The 17,209-nt window shown below is 34.6% G+C and overlaps 1 protein-coding gene and 1 long non-coding RNA gene across 4 annotated transcripts in view; both read right to left on the minus strand.

Moving 5' to 3' along the window:
- Window positions 1-17,209, minus strand: part of LOC115210363 (autophagy-related protein 16-1) — a 90,429-nt gene that overhangs the window by 18,811 nt on the left and 54,409 nt on the right. For 2 of the 3 annotated variants that reach the window (XM_029778926.2, XM_029778925.2), the window contains exon 9: window positions 16,614-16,709. The exons of the other annotated variant lie outside the window; for it this stretch is intronic. In XM_029778926.2, the coding sequence (XP_029634786.1) occupies window positions 16,614-16,709 (96 nt within the window). The remainder of the gene's footprint in view (window positions 1-16,613; window positions 16,710-17,209) is intronic. 3 annotated transcript variants of the gene reach the window in all.
- LOC118763033 lies at window positions 5,272-6,047 on the minus strand. Its single transcript, XR_004998782.1, has 3 exons — window positions 5,766-6,047; window positions 5,453-5,630; window positions 5,272-5,283 (listed from the first exon to the last, which is right to left on the minus strand). It is a non-coding gene; the product is annotated as an uncharacterized LOC118763033 (long non-coding RNA).

The raw sequence follows: 17,209 nt of genomic DNA on the forward strand, positions 1-17,209 counted from the left end.
ATGATTAATTCAAAGCAATGTGACTAAACAAACATATTTGACTGAGTTATCTGAATATTATAGGGTTAATAATAAAAGAAAGAATTATTGCTTTATTTCTTAATTTGTTTTAAATGTTTATTAGTGTATTTAATTTTTAATTAATTCATTTGTATTATAAAAATGCTATCAAAAATAAGAAAAGTATGATTTTAAAAAAGGCCCAATACAATTTAAGTATTCAGAGCTTTTCAAATGGATTTTCCTGGTTTAGTTTTAATAAAATAGTGGTTAGAGGTATTCAAAACAAATAATTAAAGTCTTCAATACATATGCTTAAAATGTATTAATCTCTTTAAGAAGAAAGAATACAATTCATGCATTATTACAAAATTTAACCCTTTTGATACCAACCTGCCTGAAATCACCTTTGTTTCTGTGATACAAATTTCCTACTTTAAAGTGATCTAAATTAAAATCGTTTATCAAAAGTTTATGTTAATTTATGTTTCATACACCAGCTTAATAAAGATAGTAGTTTTACTAAATTCTTCATGATTTCCAAAATTAATTGAAAAGTGAAACAAAAACAATGTATTTCAGCAGGAAGGGAAAATTTATGAGACATTATTGATAAGAGTTTAAGAAATTAGTACTTTATTTGTTATTGAGTTATGGTATTTTATCTCTTGGCATAATACATAACAGTATGTCTCATTAATTCTGAGCACTATATCCTTTCATTTATAATTTTACACACTGGGTGACAGTAACAGAGTAAAATGAAGTTTCCAGTAGTTTCAGTAGATGACAGAGAAATAAATCTTAAAATTCTCTCTAATTGCACACACTAATGTACAATAACTGTTTAATATTCAAATAATTAGCAGCATTATTGACTCTACTGATGAAGGGTGGAGATGTACAGTAGTTGCACCATCACTTTTCCAAGAAACATATGATCCATATTATTGTCCAACAGTTGACATAGAGAAAGCCTTTGACAGGGTCCCCTGATCCCATATCTGGCAGTCAATGTGGAAACTAAGAATAGACGAGTGGTTGGTGAGAGCTGTGCAAGCCATGTACAGGGATGCTGTCTGTAAGGTGAGGGTTGGCAACGAGTATACTGAAGAATTCAGGGTACAAGTAAGGGTTCACCAAGAATCAGTCCGCAGTCCCAAATTGTTCATCATAGTCCTCCTTGCATTAACAGAGGAATTCAAGACAGATTGCCTCTGAGAGCTCCTCTATGCTGATGACCTTGTTCTTATAGCTGAATCACTACCAGAACTAGTGAAGAAGTTTCAGGTGTGGAAGCAAGGTCTAGAATTGAAAGGCCTTAAAGTTAACCTAGCAGAAAACAAAGTCTTAAGTAGGAAAGCAGACAAATAACAAATCCCTTCAGGTAGAAACTCTATAAGATGTACCCAGTGTAAGCTATGGATACATAAGAGGTGCAGCAATATCAGAGGAAGGTTAACAGGGAAAATAGTTTTTGTGTGTGGAAGGTGCACAGGTACAATTAACACTAAAAATGTACAGAAAATAGATTCCATCACATGCCAGGAGAGAAAACTAGAAGTGGTTGATAGCTTCTGTAATTTAGGTGATCAAGTCAGTAGCTGCTAGAATAAGAATAGGTAGGGAAAAGTTCAGAGAGCTACCATCTCTGCTGGTAACAAAGGACCCTCTCATTCATAGTGAAAGGCAGACTGTATGATCCTGTATGTGAACAGCCATGTTACATGGCAGTAAAACATGGGCTGTGACTGCTGAGGACATGCGCAGGCTTGTAAGAAATGAAACTAGTACACTTTGCTGGATGTGTAATGTCAGTGTGCATGCATGACAGAGTATAAGTAGCCTGAGAGGAAAGTTGGGCATAGGTGACCAAGACCTTTGGCGATATACTGTGTAGACCTATCAAGACAAGTGAGACCGTAGTCATGGCTGATGCTGGTGTCAGGTCAATAGCACCTGTGCTGGTGGCACATAAAAAAACAATCACTACACTCTCAGAGTGGTTGGCATTAAGAAGGGTATCCAGCCATAGAAACCTTGTCAAATCAGATTGAAACCTGGTGCAGCTCCCCGGCTTACCAGTTTTCAGTCACACCATCCAACCCATACCAGCATGGAAAATGGATGTTAAATGATGATAATGAATATGGATCGCAGTATTACTGAATATGGATGTTTATTTCAGTGCATGTAACCTAATTTGATTAGTTTTTCTTGCGAACACAATAAGGTGTTTTTACATTAATATCTGTAATACTCAGAAATATGAATAGTACCCAACTTTTTTTGAGTTCCTTATGAAGATTGTTATACTAAACTTAAACTTCATTGCATCTATGAAATACTGAAAATTGTGTGTTCAACTAGTCTATTAAATCATCTTGTCTAGTTTCTATACAGTAGACAGGAAGTGAAAGTGACGATATGTTTATTTACACACACATATATATATATATATATATTTACACACACACACACCACATATATATATATATATATATATATATATTATATATATATATATATATATATATATATATATATATACTTTATTTAAAAGCAGCAGAAATATAACAAAAGCTGTTACTCAGAGTTCCACATTCCCGTTTAGACAGTTTTGTTAAAATAGAACAGAAAAAAAATAGAATGGTTGAATGACCAAATCCAAGTACTCTTTTTTCCACCTTGTTTCACATTTATGTGTTTACTCCGGTGTAGATATATATATATATACATATATATATATACACACACACACACATATAAATTTGACATGGGTGATTCTTTCTTGTCTTGGGATTCATGGTAAAATGGCTGGGTGGAATTGCGCGAAAAATTACACAGATGTGTAGAATGATCCAGTGGTGATGCTGGGCTTTGTATTTTATCATAGCTTCCATGGTTACTGAGATAATCTACTATAATAATACTCTTGTATCTATGAATGAGAAAGGAAGGGGTGATGTCATATTTTTTCATAGCTCCCATGGTTACTGAGATAATCTACCAATAATAATACTAATAATACTCTTGTATTTATGAATGAGAAAGGAAGGGGTGATAGATGAATAGGAATTTATCTATTATTTGTTTTCTACTATAGACCTGAAGTGACCAGAGCCTTACATGACTGCTATTACTTCTTGAGGTGTACTGTATGTAAGAATTTATTCCATTTTGCTTCATTGAGCAGTATCAAGTCTATAAACAGTAAAATTGTTTATCGATTTTTCAACCCTGACTCTCTCAATGATTCTTCTCACTGTTAAGATCTGTCAGCAGTAGACTCGTTTTTCCTGACCCCTGCTCCTTTTTTTATTGTTGGACTTTCTCAAAAACTGGCAGGCTGTATATGATTCAGTGACAATCTGCTGACATTTCCACTGCAACCACTCTATGGGGAATTCCCTCAGTAATTTTTTGCCAGGTTCTATTCAGTGGCAGTGTAGAGACAAACACAAAACATTGTAAAAGCAGTCACAAAATCATTTCCTATATCTCACAAAAATCTGTTGAGGTAGCAAAACTAAATTTTGAAGATCAAAATTTTATCTACTATGTTAAATACTGATGCAGTTATAAACCTAAACTTTAAGCATGAAAAACAAACTAAATAGATAAGCAATACACCACTTCTCTCAATCAAACATTAAATGACAGGGTTTAATATGACCTGCACAGCAAACTGAAATGATTCAGAGATGAGCTGATGAATATCGAACAAAATTTGAAATCATGATCTTCCAGTTGCTGATCATGTGCTCTTAACTGAGAGTAAATATGTTTACATGTTACAGATATAGACAAAGTATAATGAGCTTGTGTATGTACCAATGGCATAGTTAGTACTGCTGAAGCAGACCTTAAGTTTACCACCCACCAAAAAGCACAACACATCTCAAATGTAAACAAAATACAACAATGTAGAGAGAAAAATATGTGAAAGAAATTAGAGTACTCTGATCATTTTTCAAGAGTGAAAAAAAAAAAGAATCAAATTGCATCTGGTCTATGCTATTCATCTTCCTAAGTAATTGAACTCCTGTAACTTTCATGACCTGGTCCAGCAACTTGATACCTCTGTAATTACCTCTTCTCTAATGTCTCATCTTTTCTCATGTAACTGTTGAATATAATGCTGCAACACCAGTCTCTGGGTATGATGTCTTCCTGGTGGGTCCACACTGAGAAGAACCTCTCTCTCTCTCTCATGCCATTTCCACATTTAATAGCGTTTCATAGTAGCACTTCCATACCTCCTTCCTTTCAGAATCACCAAGCGTAAATGTACCATTAGCTATATGTACACACTTCTCACCCCCAACATCTTGATTTTCTCTGATACATTGTCTTATAATCTGGAACACCTCATAGCTCTGATCCTTCAGTTTCTCCCTTTACTAAATAACAGTTGTTTAGCTTTCCTTCTAGCTACTTGCTGCCCCCATTCATGCAAGCTTTGGCTCAGTCTAACTCACTGCTCCACTACGACATCACTTTCAGTCTGGCTGGAACTTTGCACCAACTACAGATTTAGTCTGCAACAGATTGCCCCATAGGAACTTCTAATTGTTCTCTATGCCATACACCTCTATTTCCTCCCACACTTGCATCTGAAGCTTCAACAAGTACATCTCTAAATTTCTGACTGTTCAATGAAACTTCAAGCTTCCATATCTTTCTCTTTCAAAATGGTTTGTGTCTCAAAGTCCTTCTAAGTCTCAGTCTGAAGTCACTAACCCCTAACCTATGTGAGGTTTTATATACTTCACTAGTGAAGGTCTCTGCATTCACAACAGTTTGTCTATCCAATTTCTTGGAAAGAAAGTCATTTGGCAGAATATGATCATCATATATATGTATTTACATCCATGGAAAGCACTAAAATTTTTTAAATGATGACATTTGTTGACGTTCCCTACAAACAAACCATCTTTCAAAGATACCTGGAAATAAAGAGATGTTAGCAACAGGAAAGGCATATGGTGGTAAAACAATGTCTCAATAAGTATATGTGTGAACCCATGCTAGCAAGGAAAAAAAAAGATGCAAAAATTATATATATATATATATACACACACACACACATATTTAAGACCATAGCTGTCACTAACTGTTTTAAGTGATGATGCAGCCTCTCTCTCACACTCACACACACAAATAAATGAAGATAATATTACCTTTGGATTACAAGAGAACTAGTCAGACTTTCATGTACAATGTAGGCCTTAAACTAATTTGAATTATAAATCTGTGTTGTTTATTCTAACATAGATGTGTCTGAAAATTTTAGACAGGGGTTTTCCAAATTTGTAATTCAAACTGTTGGCAAGCTTATACTGAACATGAAATTCTAAATAGTGTATGTGTAAACCACAGACAATGTTCTTATATATTCTACTCTAGACTGCACTGAGTGATCTCACTTTTGTTTACAATACATACACACGTGTATATTTCCCATTGAAGAAGGCTAAAGAGCCAGAAACACGCATCTGGGAATCTGCTAGAGGGAAGCACTGGGCAGATACAGTGTTTTTACCCCTTTTACCATAAGAGAGAATATTTTCTCCACAGTAACTGAAGTGAATTTGCCTTTAGAAGTTAAAAATGTGTCACAATCATATCTTATTTCTTTACTGCCTACAAGGGGCTACACACAGAGGGGACAAACAAGGACAGACAAATGGACTAATTCAATTATATCAACCCCAGTGTGTAACTGGTACTTATTTAATCGACCCCGAAAGGATGAATCATACCTTATTTAACCTAAAGTTTGTTTATTCCCAATCACTGCTAGGTGCCAGTGTTTTTAACCCGACCAGGCGGTCCACTAGCACAACTCATTCACTGATGTCGACTTTTTATTAGTTAAAGATAGTTTTAAATCTGCCCATGGTTATCTCCCTTTGGTATTTCCCACTGAGGAAGGGTAAAGTGCCAGAAACGCACATCAGAGAATCTACTGGAAGGAAGCACTGAGCAGATATGGCATTTTTACACCTTTTACCATAAAAGAGGAGTTAAACTATGTCACAAACATATTCTAACTAACCTAAAGTCCATCTCTCTCTCTCTCTATATATATATATATATACATACACACACACACACACACACACACACACACACATTTGGGGGGTTAAAATGAAGGACAAATTAATAAGTGAATATAGTTTATTTGTTTAAAACACTTACCTGTTTCTCACAATAAGCTTGTTTTTTACTTGAAGGCATATATACTAAGAAACTAAGTATTGATGAATCATCAACTTTGGGTAATTACACGCACATACAAAAACAGCCACACACATACACACTTTCATAACTCACTGCTCAACTACCACATCACTTTCAGTCTGGCGGGAACTTTGCACCAACTATAGATTTAGTCTGCAACAGACTGCCCTATAAGGACTTCTAGTTGTTCTTTATGCCATACACCTCTATTTCCTCCAACACTTTCATCAGAAGCTTCAATAGGCGTAGGAGTGGCTGTGTGGTAAGTAGCTTGCTTACCAACCACATGGTTCCAGGTTCAGTCCCACTGCATGGCACCTTGGGCAAGTGTCTTCTACTATAGCCTCAGGCCAACCAAAGCTTTGTGTGTATATTTGGTAGATGGAAATTGAAAGAAGCCCATCGTATATATGTATATATATATATATGTATGTGTGTATTTGTGTGTCTGTGTGTCTATGTTTGTCCCCCCCAACATCACTTGACAACCGATGGTGGTGTGTTTACATCCCCATAACTTAGCGGTTCAGCAAAAGAGACTATAAATACTAGGCTTACAAAGAATAAGTCCTGGGGTTGATTTGCTTGATTAAAGGCAGTGCTCCAGCATGGCCAGAGTCAAATGACTGAAACAGGTAAAAGAGTAAGTACTTCTCTAAATTTCTGACTGTTCAATGTATATAAAAACATTTGTATTTATCAAGAACTTCACAACAGTTACTTTCCACCAATCTTGTATATAAAAACATTTGTATTTTTCAAGAACTTCACAACAGAATACACTCAATTCCTCTTAATTTAACTATTATTAAAGGATCAATTTTTAAAATTATTAGAAGCTCCAAGACTGATGAATTGCAAAATCTATTTGTTTACCATATTCCTTTTACAAATTTAGTGAAACAAATGATACATGTTCTTTATTAGATGGGAAAATGAAAGTAAATCTTCATATTTCAACCTAAGTACCAGTGGCATCAACCAGTTTCCTGAAATGGCCAGGGATGGATTGAACAACCTTCTGAAGGATGTCGTCTGGGATATCTTTGAGAACCTCTTGAATCTGTGTCTCCAAGTCCCGCAGTGTGTGAGATTTTGTCTTGTACACCTCTTTTGTGTAACTCCACAGGTAAAAATTACATGGAATTAATCACATGGTAAAAATCACATTGAATAACGGTCCAAGTCAACAACTATTGAAAAGGTTGCAAGACGCAACAAAAATTTTAGAAAAATAAATATGCAAATGAGTGGAAATTTTACCAGTGAGTGTATTAAATTATAAGGCACTAAAAGAGAATGACTCTCGACCTTGTGTGTACCGTTGGCGATTTTTTTTCCCTCTGTCTTCTCTTCTCTGGATCTTTCCTTCTCCTATGTTTCCGACGAAGAGCTCCGCTCGAAACGTTAAACCCTCCTTCTTCCCTTCTTTCCTGAGCGTCCAATAATACTATATTTGTTCCACGTCCTCGCGTTGTTGTGTTTTTTTGTGTTTTCTTGTTTGGATTAACTATATATATATATAGTTTTCAGTATGTGACCTCGTGAAGACCACTTGCATTTTTTTTCCCTCTGTCCTCCCACCTCGGGATCTTTCTTTCTCCTTTGTTTCCGACGAAGAGCTCCGCTCGAAACGTCATACCCTCCTTCTTCCCTTCTTTCCTGAGCGCCCAATAATACTTTATTTGTTCCACATCCTCGCGTTGTTGTCTTTTTGTTTTCTTGTTTGGATTAACTTTAGATATATATATATATATACGGAGAGAGAGAAAGAGAGAGAGACACATATACATACATGCATACACATATGATCACTAAAATGAAACATCCAGACATGACAATAATTCAGAATTTAAGCCTATTTCATTAACAAGTATTCTTAACTCTTTAGCATTTAGACTGACCATATCCAGCTAAAATATTCTATTTGTTTTATTTTCAAACTGGCCAAATGTATACTAAGAAACTAAGTATTGATGAATCATCAGCTTTGTGTATATACATGCACATATAGTCAGTCATAGTCGCACACACACACCTTCATAACCATGAACAATTATATATAAAAACATTTACATTACCCTACAATGTCATGCTAAAAGTAAACAATCCCACCATCGAAACTTCAAAACTACAAGATAATGCATAATTAATTCAAAACAATGTGAATAAATAAGCTTTACATTTGACAGACTAATCCGAATGCTAAAGCGTTAAGCTCAAATAAATAATTAAAACTAATATAAGAGGAAATACTAAACTACAGTACCATATTTTCTCATGTCAAATGAGCAAGTTTATAATCAATCAATCATTCACTTAAGAACTATTTAACAGAAAGATCACTTCTGATAACCAATACAAACACTCCAAAACCTAAACAAAGGGATATCCTACATTATTTACATTTGACGAATATTTGTTCTCATCTTGTTTGTTGCTAACATGTTTCACCTGATATACCCTCCAGCTTTCATCAGGTGCCTTGGGGAAATTTCGAACCTGGGTTCTCATTCCTAAGGTATTTTTCGATGATGATGATGATATTATTATTATTATTATTATAATAGTTATTATTATTATTATAATAATAGTTATTATTATTATTATTATTATTATTATTATAATAATAGTTATTATTATTATTATTATAATAATAGTTATTATTATTATTATTATTATTATTATTATTATTATAATAGTTATTATAACCAGGTAAAAGGCATTTTACCTAGTAGGCATTCATATATGCAAGGCTACTATTGCATTTTATGCCCACACACAAGTAATTAAGGATAATCCACTCTTGTATAGCAGAAACAGTCATTAACCTCCCTGAAAATTAACTTATTTTATCAACTGTTGATTCAAATCACACAGTGCATATTTTGAGTGATATGAAAATCAATATTCTAGCCAAGAAAAAGTGTAAAAGTAATGAAAGGAAATAACTATACAAGAAATCCCTTGAAATCCAAACGGAATAAAAGTCAATCCAGAAGGAGTAAAAGTCATGTAATAGCTCAACTGAAAAATTTAAAACTATTTGAATATTACTAACTGTTGTTTTATATGAGAAAGATCAACACTCATTAGAGATGATATATATTATATTTTAACACCTCTAGAACAGTTAAAACTATCAGTTTATTGAACTTCCTCACACACCTAAGAACTGTATCCATTTGTATATTATTAACTATATATTTTCCATACATTTGTGATTAAAATTGTCGTAACTGACAGAGTGCCAGTAAAACAGTAACAGGAATCAATCATAAGTAACTTGATGTATGTCAATCACAAGTAACCAAGACATTGTGCTGGATGAGAGTGAGGAAAGGTGGTGGTGGGTTTGAATAGCTACATTATATGGGCTGCCGTGCACAGTGAATGTGAGCAAGTGATAAAGAGAAACTGGAGGCCTCAATTTGGTTATACAGGATCATGGTACCATCAATAATATTATAACATCTGAGCAAGCTATGGGAAATACGTAGAGAGCAGTTTCTAATTGATGAAAAGAAATAGTAAAGAACCATAGGAATTTAGCTGTAGTATTGTTGGACTATCAAAGAGTCTTTGAGAGAATATCACATACTGTGGGTGGTAGGTTTTCCAAAAATCACAATTATCCAAAAGTTTCAAAACCAATGGTAACTGCTAATTAGCACCTAACCAAGACTGGGCATATCACTTTACTTTTCAAAGGTAAGGACAATACAATCAAATATAACAATATACATTATCAAAAAGCAATCATCCTGTAAGATGATATCTTGTTAATACTGCTATTTGTCCTCTTGTTAAACCCTTTATCATACCTGTTCATTAACCAGTAAGCTTCCAGAAACATTTATCACTTTTCCTTTGTAGAGAACCTGAGGTTCTATGGATTACCCAATATTCCAAACATCAGAATAAAATATATTGAATTTCTGTTTTTGGTAGTTAAACAAAGACAACTTGAACCCTACTAAACAAAACTGAATATGAACAGCTTTGTAATACAATCTATACATTCAGGTGAGGGTTACAAGTATCTTCAATAGGATGACAGTACTGAGTACAAAGGAGACATCAAGGAGAGAGTAAGAAATGAATACCTCATCTTATTACAGATACAACTATATTGTAAAGCTCCTGGAACAAAGATGAGTATAGATCTGTGATGTGTACAAGAGGTAAGATATAGGAGAACCTCAGTGAAACTCTTATAGATAAGGATCATCATCATCATCATTTAATGTCCATACTGGCCAGTGGGAATTTTTTTTTTTTAATAGGCGTAAGAGTGGCTGTGTGTTAAGTAGCTTACTTACTAACCACATGGTTCCAGGTTCAGTCCAACTGCGTGGCACCTTGGGCAAGTGTCTTCTACTATAGCCTCGGGCCAACCAAAGCCTTGTGAGTGGATTTGGTAGACGGAAACTGAAAGAAGCCTGTCGTATATATATATATTATATATATATATATATATATATATATATTTATATAAATATATATGTACATGTGTGTATATGTCTGTGTATCTGTGTTTGGCCCCACCAACATCGCTTGACAACTGATACTGGTGTGTTTATGTCCCTGTAACTTAGCAATTCGGCAAAAGAGACTGATAGAATAAGTACTAGGCTTACAAAGAATAAGTCCTAGGGTTGATTTGCTGGGCTAAAGGCGGTGCTCCAGTATGGCCACAGTCAAATGACTGAAACAAGTAAAAGAGTAAAGAGAGTAAAGAGTTAACATGGGCTAGACCGTTTGACATGATCTGACAAGTCTGAGGACTGCATCATATTCCAAATTCTTCTAATATAACAGCACTGGGTTGGTGGAGTTGACGTAGTGTTAGAAGATAAATAGATAGTAGATTAATTCAGAACACGTGACAGAATTATTAAATCTAGCCACGCCATAAGCAACACAACAGCAGCAGATCCTGCAGGTGCACACCGCAATCACAACTGACAGATAAGCAAAAAAAAAAAACTGTTTCTGGGAGTCCTCTTACAGACTACCTTGATAACAATAACTTTGTTAGTTAAAGCTATTCATTAAAAAGACATCAACCATGATAATTGCGACACTATAGTAGCTTCTCTGATGCACATAGGGGCTTTGAATATAGGACAAGGATTAATGAGGGACCAAGGCTCTTAGAATTCTACAACATAAATGACACAAACATTAATTTCTGGATTGAGGTCAGCTACTTGACCACTAATCACTTAGGCTAATATACAAGCCTGATAGACTTCATATGCACTAGGAAACAGGAGAGATCTGGTTGTAAATACTAAATCTTTCCTTGGTGAAGAATGTACCAGTCAACTGAGACTTGTCATAAGTGATATCAGAGCCAGAAACACATGATTATTATACAGTGAAGAAAAGTACGGAAGCTGAAAGATTTTTTTGGTAATGTGTAGATTCAAGTGGTGTCTATCTTGACAAAGAAAACAGACTTATAATTGAAAACTAGTAATTTTTATGAGACAGCTTGCTGTGATCCAAGAACCAGATGTGTGGATGGAGCAAGGTTCTAGCACAGCAAAAGGAGATATAATGATACCATGGATAGAGACAGAAGAACAATGAGGCAGGCCTAGGAAGAAAAGAAAATCAAGAAGTAAGGAATAACATCAAGTGGCTAAAAGAGAAACTAGACATTTGAAGTAGTTAACAAGAAGCTTAAAACAAAAATGTTTGACAATGTTCTAAAATAAGAAAAGTATAAGTGTAAAGTGTTCCAGATTGCAAAAGACAGTAGTTGCAGGGAGGGGGTCATACCTAATGACTGGCATAGTAGTATCATTGTCAGTTGCTGCAAGGGCAAAGGAACAGCTCTACAAAGAACTACAAAGGATCAAAGTGATAGACTAAGTTAAGAAAATGCTAAAGATTATTAGGAAAAGAATTAGTTTAGATGAGATACAATTCAACTTTGCCAGTGTGGACTCTTCAGTGTCCTTTTCTTAGTCTGACAACTACAAGAGTAGTTCTTAGGTAATAGCAAGCTACTTTATCTAGTATTTAATAATCTGGTGAAAGCTTTGGAATGTTACACATTTTATAATCAGGTGGTTGTGAAGAAAAATGGCAGTAAATATATGCTCTGGGAGAGCTGTGAAAATGATGTACAGAGGTGCTGTTAGTAAGATGATAGCTAGTAAAGAATTTAGCATGCTGATATCTGTCTATTAGGGTTTGGTTGTCAGTCTAGTCATCATCATTGTCACCATCATGTTTATGTTCACTTTTCCTGTGCTGATATGAGTTGTATGATACTTATTAAGGCAGTATTCTACAACCAGATGCCCTTATTATTGCCAACTCTTACTTGCTTTTCATCTATAATAATAAATGCCAAAATGAATTTCTGCGTGTCAGTGTGTCACACTTTGAACCCCTCCCTCACTATTCAATGATACTTCTACTATTCCTCCAGTTGGATGAGAGTAATAGTAGGCATAGAGAAAGTGAGGGCAGTAGTAGATTGATGTTTGTGATGGTAATGGGGTGATAGTAATAGTATGAGCTGTAGTTGTGATAGAGGCAGAGGTGACTGATGATGGTGGTGGTGGTAGCCAAGGCAGTTAGGGATGACAGTGATAGTAAGCAATGTGACAGACAGTGGTGATGGTGGTGAAGTTAAAGGTATTGATGGTGGAGGCATCAGAAGTCTGAATGGTGTCTGTATGGCAGTTGTGGTGGTAATGGTTGTGGCACTGGTGATAGTGATGGTTGAAAACCATCGAGAGAGAGAGAGAGAGAGAGAGAGAGAGAGGTTAGATAGAAAAAAAAATTGTACTGACCCTCGCCCAAATGGGAAGACAAAAAATATTGTTTGTCATGCAGCTTTGCAATAAGTTCCAAGTCAACAAATTATATCATTGTTTTGATGAAAATTGTTCATTGCTTGAAAAATGATGGTCAAGTTTAATAAAATTTAATATGTAGCTTCAAAGCTGCCAGATAGGGTGGATTTTAAGCTAGTAAAAAATATATTCTTTGTTCTATTGGTTTTCATATTTCACAACCACCAAGATGCAGGACACATTGTTTACAGAAAATATAAACAATAATATCACTGTCACCCATCGGTGTCAAGGCAAAGACATGCAGAAATAAACACACAATAAGTTCTATACAGTTTCTACCAATTAATTTTATTTACAAGTCATTACTCAGTCCAAAGCTATAGTAGAAGACAATCACTGAAGATGCCATGCAATGAGATGGAGCCCAAACTACTTGTTATGAAGCAGCTATAGTTTACACTAGGTATACAATATGGAAAGGCAGCGAGCTGGCAGAAACGTTAGCACGCCGGGTGAAATGCTTAGCAGTATTTCGTCCGCCGTTACATTCTGAGTTCAAATTCCGCCGAGGTCGACTTTGCCTTTCATCCTTTCGGGGTCGATTAAATAAGTACCAGTTACACACTGGGGTCAATATAATAGACTTAATCTGTTTATCTGTCCTTGTTTGTCCTCTCTGTGTTTGGCCCCTTGTGGGTAGTAAAGAAATAGGTATACATTATAAAATTCCTACCAATATCTTCCTTGTATTTTGAGCATAATCATTTTTCTGATGATAGGAAAGTTCAGTTTTCTTTTCTACCAACTAACAACTTGTCTTTGCTCAGTTTACTTTTAGACCCTTTGATTCTAGACTCTTCTTTCATTTTTGGAACTTTTCATCCTTGACAAATTCATTTCTTGGAACTAAACTGTTTAAATACAGAAGTTCACCCAGCCAGCCAGTCTTAAACTGATAAATATAAATTATAGATACACGAGAGATGCAATGGAATCATAGACAGGTTGGCACAAAAGACTTTGTAAGTGACAGATGCTTACATGTAGCTAGCAGTAAGAGCACCAAAGAAATGGACTCTTTCAAATGTTTGGAAGGCTCTCTAGAAGTAGTTAATAGCTTCTGTTATCTAAGTGACCTAATTAATGTTGGAGAAGGGTGCTATGAAAGTATAGTGGCCAGAATAAAAGCAGGGTTGTAGAAGCTTTACATTAATGTACTAGCATCAAGCAGACAAAAAGATCTATCACAACCCCCAATCCTTTGCTACATACTAACAGAAAAAGATGCCTGAAAATTATCTGGTCCAACATCGCCTTCCTTCTCATCCAATCAAATTAAACATTTCTTAGGTTTAATTAGTATACTTTCAAATTACCCCGTTACAAGAAAGTGTTTAATGAAAATAATTTGGAAGCAAGTTCAGTTGTACAACAAGCATGAAAAATATAAAGAAATCCAGCCAAATGAGCAGCAGGGGTAAATTTCTCATGCAAAAACAGATCCATGCTTTCTTATGAAGTCAAGCAACACCAGGACAATTATCTACAAAACCTAAACAAGAGAATGGTAGAAAGTAAGTCCAAATACTGCTCTTTTAACCACACCTCTTCTTCCAGAAACATGAAAACAAATAATGTAAACAAACTATCCACCTATATTTGGAACTTGCAGTCAGATAGTTCAATACAATTATAAGCACTGAAGGAATTAATGAAATAATTGGTCACATATTCTTTTTTTTAAGTTGCTCTGAAGAAGAAATACCAAACTGTAAAACAAGAAAGACAAGGGTAACAAATGTTGCACTTTAGCAGATGCTGGAAAAATGTGGTCAGAAAGGTAGTTTCAGACAGATCGCAGTTCTAAAAGAAGATATGGGCAGTGGTTTAGTATATGTATTTAGTGAGGTCTGATACATTAGAGTGTAACTAAAGAGTGATTGTATGAAAAAGCTTTTAGGTGGGTGTCTTGTCAGATTAATAAAAGAAGCAGAGAGAAAAGATAGCTCAAAAGTTTCTATACACCATACATTACCCTACAAAAAGTTTACTAAATTCTGAGTTATTTCTGTAAAAACACAAGTTTAAAAAATGCTGATTAACACCTTGCAGAAATTATTAAATGAAATGAGTATGCTTAGAGAAATTAATTCATAGAAGATAGCCCCTTAGCAAGCAACAAATATACTCTGAAAAATCATGAAGAGATTGTGCAGAGATTATGAAAATATTCAATAACTATTAGATTTTTTATAAAAATAATATTTCTGGATAACACTTCCAAGAGGATTCACTAAATTGTTTGCGATATGAAACCACTTCTGTTGAATGACGTGATTCTATTAATTTAAAAGCAAAAAAGTGTTAGAACAGTACTAGTAGATATGAAATTATTTCTTTCATTTTATATTTTTACACACACACACTTCAGTATTTAGAAAAAGAAAATTGAAATTACATTGGTCGAGCAATTCATATGCATATTGGTAAAAATAACAATGTCATAGTAAGTTTTGTATTTTTGCAATATAAAGAAAAGATATAGAATACATATCAATCTAACAATGAAAACTAAAGGAATATTAACACTGGAATATTATTGTAAACTGAAAAAAATACTATTTGACTGGATTATTAAAACTATGTATTATAAATTGACTTTTATAATATGTTCAGAGGTACCAACACCATCTCTCTCTCTCTCTAAATGCTTCTCTGTTTTTCTAACTCTTCACCCATCTTCCTTCTCCTACTGGGGTAGCCAAGTATCTCCTCTATAGTAAAACTGTCTCTGTCTCTTCATTATACTCCAACCTCTCACCTGGCACACAACTACTTCCCTCAGTTTCACTCACTCTCTCAACTAAGAGGTCTTCATCTTGAAAGCTACTTGGTGACCCCACTTGTGCCGATGTCACATAAAAAGCACCTGTGCTGGTGCCACATAAAGAGCACCCAGTGCACTCTGTAAAGTGGCTGGCATTAAGAAGGGCATCCAGCTGTAGAAACTGGAGCATGTAGCCTGCCAGATCCTGTCAGACCATCCAACCCATGTTAATATGGAAAACAGATGTTAAATAATAATGATGAAGATGATGAAGTATAAGCTAAATAGACAATAGTTATGGCAGATTAAAAGCAACTAAACTCTGACAGAAGAATATGTGGAAGATGTTGACAGCTCTGGAAGTGGTGAGAAGGAAGAAGAAAGATAGCTAGCTTGAGGTAACCAAAACGGGAGCGTCACTGGCTGTGAAACAAGCAAAAGGAGTTAAGCTGAAAGCCAGGAGTAACTGGGCAGTGATTGACCATTACTACTGGCATCCCAACTAAAGAATTTAGGATCAAAACACTCAAGACAATACTTGATGACTTCTTTTGGTTAAAAGCTACTGTTGTTAGTACATGACTGAATCTGCTAACAACTCTAATAGATGTATCTAATAGTGTTCCTCACTGAAACCAATAAATATTAAGCAGGCAGAAGAGAATGAAGATCATTATCATTCTAATTAAAGATTAAAAAGTTTGGCATTCAATACATACAAAATGAAAGTAGTTTTCATCAAAATACATGTTTATTGATTCATATCTCTGACTTGGTCGTGGATAATTGTAAGATGATGGAAGATAACCATAGTGCTATAAAAAAGAAATAGCATATGAAAATATTTGGCTAAATTTTCTTTCTTGATAGCACTAGTATAGAGGGATGACGTATAAAATAGAAAACAATATTCTTCAGCCGATAAAAGAAAAAGTACAATTTGGTTTTAACCAGGTTTCTGTCTCAAAATAATAATAAATTTTCTGCTTAAAAAAAAAAGAAAACAACTATGGTTAGCTCTTTTAGCCTACAATTATTGTTTGGAAACAAAATGATAAATCAACAAAGTTAAAACTAATTGAAGTAATGTTAATAAATTGAAAATAATTTGATCTGGAAGTGGGTTTTCTTTTTACCATTAGAAATCATGCGATGGAAAAAAAAGAATAAGACAGAATTATATTATTGATATCATCAGACAATCCAGTACCAACTTCATGAAATGCAAGGAAAATAGTAAAGCATTTTAATTAAGGCTGCATGATAATTATGTTGAGTATAAAGATTATAATGGATATGAGTAATCATAATAGTT

The sequence above is a fragment of the Octopus sinensis genome, linkage group LG4 (genome assembly GCF_006345805.1).
Source record: "Octopus sinensis linkage group LG4, ASM634580v1, whole genome shotgun sequence".
NCBI lineage: Eukaryota > Metazoa > Mollusca > Cephalopoda > Octopoda > Octopodidae > Octopus > Octopus sinensis.